This window comes from Leptodactylus fuscus, chromosome 3 (assembly GCF_031893055.1).
Source record: "Leptodactylus fuscus isolate aLepFus1 chromosome 3, aLepFus1.hap2, whole genome shotgun sequence".
Lineage (NCBI taxonomy): Eukaryota > Metazoa > Chordata > Amphibia > Anura > Leptodactylidae > Leptodactylus > Leptodactylus fuscus.
The window spans coordinates 77,843,114-77,853,833 of NC_134267.1; the positions used below are offsets into that span (position 1 = coordinate 77,843,114).

Consider the following 10,720-nt stretch of genomic DNA (forward strand, 5'->3'; position numbering starts at 1 on the left):
TCCTGTTGTGTAATCTTGTAAGGCCGTTCAAAGCAAATTGTTATTCATATGAGCTAAAAAGGTTACAGTTGTCCCTGGGTACGCTGCCGATACATAATATCAATATAAAGCACCATGGAATTAATGGTGCTATATTAATAAACAATAATAATAATGTCGTTGATAAAACGCAGCCATACTACCACTTGTCCTCCAGTAACAGGCTGGTAATCGACCGCCTCTCTCTTCTAGTATCCCATAAATAGGATGGCATATAATGGCGCACAAGTCGCCCCCATAGCCACACCTCTGGTCTGGAGAAAGAAGTGGTAAAAATATTATGAGTTAATATGGACTGTAGGAGGAGTAAGATGAGCTGTATCAGTGAATTATCCATCCCATTGGTATGTAAAAAGAAGCGTACAGCTGGAAAAGTATGGATTCTCAGGCTCTAGGAATCCGACTTTCTGCAAGGTATTGCTCTAATGTACTCTTATTCCACCAGGCTTTGACCTATTTTAAACAAAAGTTCCTGCAAGTTCTTTTGAATTTCTCTTGATTCTTTAGATATATTTACTGTGATTGGAGCCCTATCAGGAAAAATAGTTGATAATCGACTTCATTGCACCACTCCAATAATAAATACAAGGACAATTATATATAATGTAAGTCCTAATAGCAAAAAGAAAGCTGAGAAAATTCAATAAATAGCCTAAAAATCTCAAAGCTATAGATTTTGTGCCTACATACACTAATACGTATAAATGAGACCTTGTACAGGGTTAGGCAGGGAGGTATGGATGATTTGAACGGGACGCCATGCAAGGTGGGGATAACCTTGGTGGATAAAGAGTGGGGGTATCTGCACGTCAGAAGCCGCCATTTGGAGACGTGGTCGATCGAGCATCGTGTGTTTGTGTAAACACCTTTATTGAAACGAGCTGTTCTGTCATTCAAACACAGAGACGTTTCCGGAATAATTTCAACGTTGGCCGTCATGGTTGTGTTCCGAAGTTTGACACAATAATGAAGTGGGTGAATCACTTTCAACGAACAGGCTCTTTAAGACTCGGAACTGCACGAGGAGGTGACCGAATGGTATTGCCCCCGAAAAACATCGAAAGGGTGCGTCAAGCAGTTGAAGCCAGCCCTTGACGTTTGGCCGTAATCAATGTTTTAATTTCTTTTTTCTTTTGTTTTTTCTTGATTTTTGTAACGGCAACATCCAAGCTACACATTAAAAAAATAAAATTTGAGTTTAATTGAAAAATGAGTGTGTAACTGTTATCTCAAATCATCCATACCTCCCTGCCTATACCTGTATATAGTGTTGCTAATTTTAACATCCGTTATTTTAAAAAATATATATTTTTAATGAATATTGAGTGAAAAATACCTTTTTCTGACCAGCATCGTTGTAAAGTTAATGAAAAAGTAATGGTTTTATTAGTAAAAAAAAATAATAATAATAATCACCCGTTACCTTTTTGAAGCCTCAGCTTATTGGAAAGCCATTTGTATGACTTGGAGCTAATAGTAGAACAACTGCTTTCAAACCTGAATTTTCAGGATATGGACAGAACAAGGTTCTTGATTTTGGCCATCACCTCTTAGTTAAATATTTGTAATTGATTCCACTTTTCACATGACAAAAGTTCATGTGACTTGGTAGAGCTTTGGCATGATATTTAGTTTATGTACAATAAGAGCAATTTAATACAGACTGAATGTAAACTTCTGAATTGGAAACAGATTTTAGCTCCACCACCTGCTTTTCCAGTAACACAACAATTGAAGCTTGTTTGTTTAGGTTTTGCGTCAAGCTGTGTTCATACCAGACAAACTGTTCAACGCATGATGAAATACTTTTGTCCTGCCTTCAGTACATGCACCCAGGTGGGCAATGTTGGTGGCCATACAAAAATAAATAAAGAACAGCAAGTGGTCACAGAACATTCTGATCAGAGAGGGGCCCACTGACATGAGTTAATGTGTAACAGCGGTTATGCAACTGCTGATATAATATCTGAAGCAACCTCTGTTTGCTCCTGATTTCGAGAGAGACAAGAACAAGTCTAAAGCAAAACAGTTTGACAAAAGGTACGTACAGATCGGTCTCTTAAGAGTCCCTTAAGGACATGGCCACATTTTTCAAGACTGACTTGTTACTTTATGTGGCAGTAACTTTGAGATGTTTTAACCGCACCCAAGTCATTTTGAGATTGTTTTTTGTTACACATTGTACTTCATGTTCTTGGAAAATTTTGATATTTTATGCATTTATATGTGAACTGAACCTCACAAAGAATTTATCAAGCGGCATAGTGAGCATTATTTCTCCAAATACGAAAGTACAGCGGGTGATAAATAATGACTATGTAAGCTGTGCAGAGTATATAAAATTCTGCCCTATGTTTGCAGCAGCTTCTATGACTGGGGACCCATTTTGGTGTCTTTTGATTTGTAATCTTTAAACCTAGGGTGTACCCCTGATGTGCACTTACATATTTCCATTACTGCCACAGCCATTGTTATCCTAAAAATTCCTTTTCAGGTTTTTTGCCCAATATAAGCTATGGGGCTTTCTTTTCCAGAATTATAGTTTTATTGTAAAGGTTGTTACAGACGCAGTGATACCAGATATGCATTGGGTGTCATATAGCTGACACCCATTCCCAATGACACTCGCCCAACTCCTTAAGTGGGTGCCATCACCATAAAATTAATCCATTCCATGATGTGCTATAATGTGATATTGTGGGAAGGAGTTAAAACAATAAGAGCGAATTCCTTTAGAAATATTAAGGATCTTTCATGATATATTTTATTCTACTTTTTCCTCAATAATAAATTATTTGAATGTATGTATATCACATGAATAAAAAATTGCTAACATATGCCATATTTGACATGATATATCCTTTAATAACTAAAATCTCCATAAGTTTGTATTTAAATTTATAGGCAATGTAAAATAAGTCCCCTTTAGAGAACAAACTTAAATAAACGTGCATTGCCACCATAGAGGACTTTGATCATAATACAATGACACATTTGCTTGGAGGTTCCTTTGTTTGCTTTTGGCTTTCTATGAAACTGGCCATAGTGTGTACTCACATTAAATAAACAGACTGTTAGCCCCACAGTGGGGGGAAAGCAAATGCTTGTTCTATGTATAAAGGCACAGACCATGTCCGTGCACCCTCCTTTATTATTATTGCGGAGTCTTAAACCTTTGGAGAATTATTTATTTTATGACAGTATTTGTGTCATTACTACTTTTGTATTATACTTTATTGATGGATTTGAGCTACTTTCCCTTAAATCAGATGCCTAAATCCACTTTCTAACCCCTAGTTCTCTACTGGAATGATATATCCTTACTACTTCTGGCTGTCAGAATGGGGGAGAACAGATTTTATAGTTGGTGGGGTTGAATAAAGACATATGTCCATAAAATCATGGAATGAGAAACAGCTCCTGGGTAGGCTATTCCATAGATTCACAGTCCTTACAGTGAAGAAACCTTGTCACCTCTGTAAATTTAACTTTTTTTCTCCAGACCAGGGATTTTACATGGAACAAATTTTCCCCATATTTCTGGTATGGGCAATACATATATATACACATCTATATATCTATATCTATATATATATATATACACACACACACATTTATCAAGTCTCCCCTTAAACACCTCTTCTTACTAATAATAATAATAATAATAATAATAAAAAAAAAAAAACCCTCCTTTAATCTCTCCTCATTACCAAGGTCCTTCGGTACTCTTTCCAACTCTAGGATATGCTTTATATAAACTGGTGCCCAGAACTGAACTACATATTCCATGTGGTTTATAAAATGATATATAAATGGTAATATTACATCCCTGTCCCAGGAGTCTGTAACCCTTTTAATACATGACAATATACTGCGGGCCTTAGAAGCAGCTGATTGACATTGTATGCTGTTACTTAATCTATGATCTATAAATACACCCACCAGGTCCTTCGCCCCCTAGGAGACATGTTACATGCAGATTATTATTACCCAGATGCGTAACTTTAAATTTATCTACATTGAACCTCATTTGCCGTGTGGATGCCCAAACATTTAATCTGTCTAAGTCTGCTTGTAATTTAGTCACATCCTCCATAGACTACACTGTATTTTTGTTGGGCCCTCCAAAAATAAAAACTGTGTTATTAACCCCTTCCTGTTGCAGGCATTTTTCAATTTTATTAATTGAATTTGTCTGTTCACAAAGCTATATGAGGGCTTAATGTTTGTGGGAAAAATTGTACTTCATAATGGCACCATTAATATTCCATACTGTGTACTGGGAAACTGGAAATTGGATAATAACTACGTTTGTGCGACTTTATGAGCTTTGTTTTTACGGCTTTCACTGTGCAGTCAAAATAACATGTCACCTGTATTCTATGGGTCGGTCTGATTCCAAGGATACCAAATTTATATATTGTTTGTACATTTTAACCCTTTTTTTTTTAAAAAAAAAAATTGGAGTTACCATATTCCGACAACTGTAATTTTTTTTTTTATATTTCTTCTGTTTTAGTCACAATAAACAAAGTAAAAAATGGTAAAGATTGTACTGATAAAGAGAACATCTCATGTTCAACTAACTCTGCCTGTGGAAAAATCAGCTGTGGCTTTTAGAAGATGAGGCTGCAATAAGAAATGGTTTATAAAGTGTTTTTATTGTACAAAACTAGCAAAACTATTTAAAAAAAAAACAAAACAAAAACTTAAAGATTATCTGGAATAATTGGAAGTCCCTACACTAATCTAAAGGAAAAAATGGGTCCGGTAAACAATGGCAGATTTTATGTCTCCAGAGATTTTTTTCATAAATTGAGACTGAGCTCCTCCTTGGTTGATTCTGTGACACAGTTTTGATCAATTAGATCATGGCTTTTCTGATATTACAATTCTACTGGATCCTCTTATTATAATCCATACTACTTAAGCAGCAATGTAACTGTGCACATAGCTGATATTATGTTATTGGTAGGCAAATGCACCATATATTTATAAAATTGTCTTAATAAACTTATGTAAACTTGTGGTTTTGTTTTCCAGCTTTCTTTTCACAATGCATTTCCAATATATAATGTTGTGCTTGACGGCATTCATTTGCTTATCGACATGCAATCGTGTATACGTCCATCCATTCAATCTACTGGCTTACAACAAGAGTGAGTGTGAACAAATCCAGTCTCAGGATCAAAGTGCTGAGAAGATTTTCTTCCCAATAAATATTGAATCAAAAACCACTGAAGAAAGAAACGTCAAACTGCCAGCATATCTGGAAGCAAGTCATCTCGAGACGTCTGAAAATTACCTGATGACACTTATTGAAGCCATTGGCATTCGGGCTGTAACTGAATGGTGGAAACTACATAAAACAGACACTATCCTAATACCCTATACTGAATTTTATAGGATAATGGTGTCATTTTATCTTGGAGCAGCTGGGAACACTTCTGTCAATCTACAAAAATTTTTAGGATTTCAAGACCCGTCGGGATCTACAGGCTGCACTTCTACAATAAATGGTTTAAAAGTGATCTCAAAGCTCCAAAAAATTCACAAGTTTCAATTTTCTAAAGATTCCAATATCGATATACTGAGAACCGTGTGCATGTTTGTCTCTCCAAATGTCCCATTGTCAGAGAAGGTTGTTCATGGACTGAACCCAATTTCTGACAACTTATATGTAAGGAGCATAGACTTCAAAGACTCTAAGGCTGTGAAATTAATCAATGAATTTTTGGATTCTAAATTGCCAGGAAATACTAAACCTGAATTAACGTCCATTGATGTGACTGCAAACTTCATGTACATTAGCCATGTTCAATTTAAAGGTAGGTGAATCCTCTGAAATATGTAAATCACAGTATAATGTGAATATTCCTATGGACTGTTGTATGGACTTCTACAAATGGGTCTTTAAGGTTTTGCACACAGGTGCTATGTATACTGAATATACAACTCCTCCAATGGGGATTGCACACTGCATTGAATAAATTGGCTCATTTTGTGGGACTCCATGTATATCTGCAAGATTCCTGCAAGTCCTTACAAGAGTTAGCTCACCTTTATAGATATTGATGCTGCTGGTTTGTGTCCTTCTCTGTTTCCTACCCAAGTGACCCGTCTACCTATTTGTAGACCTCTCTGGGCATAATTCTCATCTTTTCTCTGTACACAATAACCTGTATACTACTATTTCCTATACCTGCCTTGCAGCAAAACATTGGGACATTTTAGTGAACATTATTTGGAAAGCTGCTTAGTACTCTATTTATAAAGCAAATCTAGGAATAAAAACACTGTCTGGGTGTCCATCACCATTAAGAATGTTGTAAACTGCTCAGTACATGCACATCATCATTATTTGATCCTGGACAGCCTCCCTAAATTGAAAGCATATCATTATTTTCAATTAAGCTAGTAAGGAAGCGACAGCAGGATATTACACATGCTGGTATCTTCCAGCAGTAATCCAATATGGTGGACGAGTCAATGAAATCAATGTCCTTGTAGTTCTAGGTCCCTGGAATGGAGTGCAAGGATTATACTATATCAACTGTACAGTACTCTGGTTAATCACTTTTTGCTTCAATTTAGGTAAAGTGGCCAAGTCTTTGTTAATTCCAAGCCCCCAACCCTTCTGGATTGAGCCAAACAAGGTCGTCTTGGTTCCTATGATTTCAGTAACAGGAATATTTCAGTTTACTGAAGATAACATCACAAATAAGTTAATAATAAAGATTCCTCTAAGTGACAAAGATTTTCTGCTGTTGGTCCAACCAATAAATGGAAACACCCTTGAGAATATTGAGTCTTCAATGGAGAGGATCACATATGGAAACTGGCTGAACCAATTATTAGACAAGTAAGACATACCAGTATGTAATACACCTATATAATGGTGGAGAATATGGAGTCATTCCTACAAGTGATCCTTATTGTCTTTCAGATACCGGTACATCAAGTTATCTTTACCAAAACTGAAAATAGAACGTACGTACAATATTCAAGATCTTCTTTACACTTTGAATGTATCACAGCTGCTTGGAAAAACTGCGGACTTCAGTGAATTGAGCAAAACAAACATAAACGTGGGACAGGTAATGCTCGCAAAAGTTTATCATGTATCTCTTATCTCGCTTGACAATTAACCTGAGAGTTCAGATACTGCAGACATTTCATTATAAAATATTGCTACACTAACCCTTTATCTGCTCACTGCTCTGGTGGTCTGTGCTGGTCCTGCAGCATTGTCATATACATCAGGCATGTCAAACTCAGGGTAACCCGAGGGCCACATGAGTAACAAGAGGTTGTTGCGAGGGCCGCACACAGCAGCTAATGGCTAGGGCCTAGGGGACTGATCACTAATACCATGCATCGCAAAAATCCGGCATTTCTATTGCAGGCTACATAGAGTAGCCTACAATAGAAAGTATAGAATGACAGGCTGGAGACTCACAAGGCTCCCGGCTGCCATAAAAATGCACGCAGGCCCAGAATCTTGCTTGGGGTGCCTGCGATTGCCGGTAAAATGGCACCTCAGTTAAAGCTGGCAGACACCATTATTAGGTTGGAGTGCTGGGGAAGGGGGGGCTGAGGGAGGGGGGCTTCTGGATGTCTGGCCCTTCCTTGGGCCTGAGGACTGTTTTTTCCCACCCACTTGCAATTCTTGCATTTGGGGGTTAATAGGAGCACTACAGACTGTAATGCTCCAATTAACCCCCATGTGAAAGAATTACAAGATGGGTGGGAAAACCCCCCCAGTCCTCATGGCCAAGGAAGGGCCAGACAGACATCAAAAAGCCCCCCTCCCCCAGCACCCCAACCCCCCCATCATTATAAATCTAGTTTTTATCCCCTATCTGTAGGATAGGGGTTAATTACTTGAAAAATCACAAATTCTTCTGCAGAAGCTTACCTGCTTCTGCTCTTCAGCCTGCGCAGCGGTCTTTTGAGACCGCGTAGGACGCAGGCACACGTTGGGTGCAGGTCTGATTACGTGGCCACGTCACCTGGCGTGTGGGGAGAAGGGGGCGGAGTGGAGGGAGGAGGGGGCGGAGCGGAGCAGTCAGAGAGCAGGCAGGGAGACCTGCTCTCTGCAAAGGGTGAGGGGCGGCTGCTGGAGCAGCGCTGCGTCCAGCAGGGCCGCCCCAATCCACCGCTCACTTTCCTTGTACATCTGCGGCCCGCACAAAAGTCTCAAACTTTGTCTCTAAAGTTTAGAGACAAAGTTTGAGACTTTTGTGCAGGCCGCAGATATGCCTGATATACATCATTTTGCAGCCAATCACTGGCCTTAGTGCTTGTATCTGCGGCATGTGGAAAGAATTTCATGCAACTTTTTTTTTTTAAATCATGGTTATAGCGCTAACTTTGGCCCCTTTTTAATCTGCTATGGCGGGTTCTATCAATTACATGGACCGTTCCAGATTGAGAACCTGCACTATACATGCGAATAGTAGGCATTCATCTGCGAGAATGTCCCTCTACCTATGAGCTAGTGCGAAAATAGCGCAGGAAACCCATTCTTCACTATGTAAGATAAATCTATTGAGGACTTTAGATTCCAAAATGGGGTCATTGCCTGGGAGATTCCACTGTACTGACACTTCAGGTACTTTGCAAACCTGACAAGGTGTCCTAAAACCAAACCATCTAAATTTGCACACTAAAAGGCAAATAATGCACCTTGTCTTCTTTGGGCCCAAACAGCAGTTTATGCCTAAATATATGAAATTCTTGTACCCAGGATAACCCACTTAACAATATACCCTGTACAGTTACATTCATTTATTTCCATATCGATTGTGAAAAGTGAAAAATTGCAACTTTTCTAGAAATACGCCGTTTCAGTGCCAAAGACAAAAGCCCTTGTAACCAGAATAACTTGCTTAAAAGTTTTTGGAGTGTGCGTCTCTGCATATTGGGCATTTAAATGTCATATTTCTGGAAAAATTGCAATTTTCACTTTTCAATTGCACACAGCAGGAGAGACAGAGCAGTGAGCCAGCTACTCCAGTGCTCTGACTGCAGGAGGGAATGCAGATTTTATGACGGTATTAGACTCCCCCTAAGTGTTAAATAGAGTATTTAAAAAAAACAAAAACAACAATCAAAATTCAAATCACAGAATACAGGTAAAAGTAGAAAATTACTGTGAAAAACCTACACATTATGTATCCCTGTGTCCGGTCTACAAACTTATAAACACTTTTTCCCCATAAGGTGAATATCGTAGCATGGAAGAAAATCAGAAGTGCTGAACCATCATATTTTCACTGTTTTGGCTATGATAAAAAAAAAATTGAATAAAAAGTGACAAAGGCAATAGACATTCCCCAAAATGGTATACCTAAAAATACACTGGCCTACAAAAAAAGAAAAAAAGACACCCTATGCATCCCCGTACACAGAAATCTAAAAAAGTTACGGGTGTCAGAAAATGAAAATTCAATGTGTCAATGAAAATGAAAATTGGAAATTGCAGCATGTCAATTATACCTATGGAAATGCCAGTGGTTTCCCTATAAGTATAGTTGAAGCAGAAAAACCTCTGTGGATTTTCTGTGAAAAGCGTATGGGAAAAATCGCAATGTGTTTCCACTGTGACACTCTATGTATGGCCTTAGCTTTTTATGGGAAATGTTTAAAATAAAGAGGGAGGGTAAAGTGAATGAGGGTGCCCAGGGCAGAGGAACATCTAAAGATACATCTAGCTGATTATGGCACTTTACTATGGGACCTAACTGGGGGTCATATAAACACCGATGTAGATCCAATACAAGTGAAGACGTTGCAGTTCAGCCTAGTTGTTCAGACAGATCTTGTGCATGTAGAAACCATTACTTATCTGGAAGTCTTGATGCTCAGTTACAATTCTTTGTTGTTTTCATAGGTCATTAACATTGTTGATTTTGAGCTGAAGGAAAGTGGCGAAGATCCCAATGGCGATAACAAAATCCATGAGACTAAAGAAGAGCCAATGGAACTAAAGCTTAATAGACCTTTCATTTTGGCCATATGTGATGGCACGAAAAAGTCAATGCTTCTGCTTGGAAGAGTAGTACACCCAACAAACACCATCTAATATCAATCCCTTCTATCATTTTGTACACGCTTATGATTGTTAGCTGAAATATAATTAGTATGAATGATATGAATACATCATAATTCTAACTTTATAGTGATACAACATTGAATTATGGCATTATATTCTAAATTACAATACATACAATATACAACACTCCAAATGTGGCGTGTTCTTTAATAATAAAAAAAGAAAAAAAAAAAAAAGATTTTGACCCCAAATGTCATATGTACAGATATTGGAATTGTTCTGTTTTGTTTGTGGCAGATACTATGAATCAACTGCTGGATTTACTACCATATTTAGGTTTTTTTAAAACACATATTTAATTGATATTTACAAGTTCTATTCATTGGACAATAAAAAGTATTAAAAAAATAAACTTCTGCCCAACACACCGCCGCATTATCTACAGCTTGTAAACAGAAAATGTAGCATCATATCTTGTCCGTCTTCTTCTGCTCTGTAGATATAAAGTAGCCATTGTTTATGGAACCTTTCTACAGGTTTCCTTTGTGTCCTTTCCACGTTCAATGTTTCAAGGTACAGAAGCTGCATCGGTGCCGACATCTGGCGGTCAGATATAAGCCCGCT

General features: G+C 37.9%; 1 protein-coding gene across 1 annotated transcript; it reads left to right on the plus strand.

Moving 5' to 3' along the window:
• Positions 1–5,089: 5,089 nt before the first annotated feature.
• AGT (angiotensinogen) lies at positions 5,090–10,461 on the plus strand. The gene is made up of 4 exons (XM_075267738.1): positions 5,090–5,867; positions 6,634–6,901; positions 6,986–7,136; positions 9,935–10,461. The coding sequence occupies exons 1-4, from the start codon at positions 5,096–5,098 to the stop codon at positions 10,124–10,126; spliced, it is 1,383 nt and encodes a 460-aa protein (XP_075123839.1). The 5' UTR covers positions 5,090–5,095; the 3' UTR covers positions 10,127–10,461.
• Positions 10,462–10,720: the final 259 nt, after the last annotated feature.

What these genes read in the sequence shown, in the direction of transcription:
- AGT (XM_075267738.1), top strand. Translation starts at nt 5,096, where the DNA reads ATGCATTTCCAATATATAATGTTGTGCTTGACGGCATTCATTTGCTTA. An exon ending in TAGCCATGTTCAATTTAAAG is followed by an intron (nt 5,868 to 6,633) that starts GTAGGTGAATCC and finishes GCTTCAATTTAG; the next exon opens with GTAAAGTGGCCAAGTCTTTG. An exon ending in CTGAACCAATTATTAGACAA is followed by an intron (nt 6,902 to 6,985) that starts GTAAGACATACC and finishes ATTGTCTTTCAG; the next exon opens with ATACCGGTACATCAAGTTAT.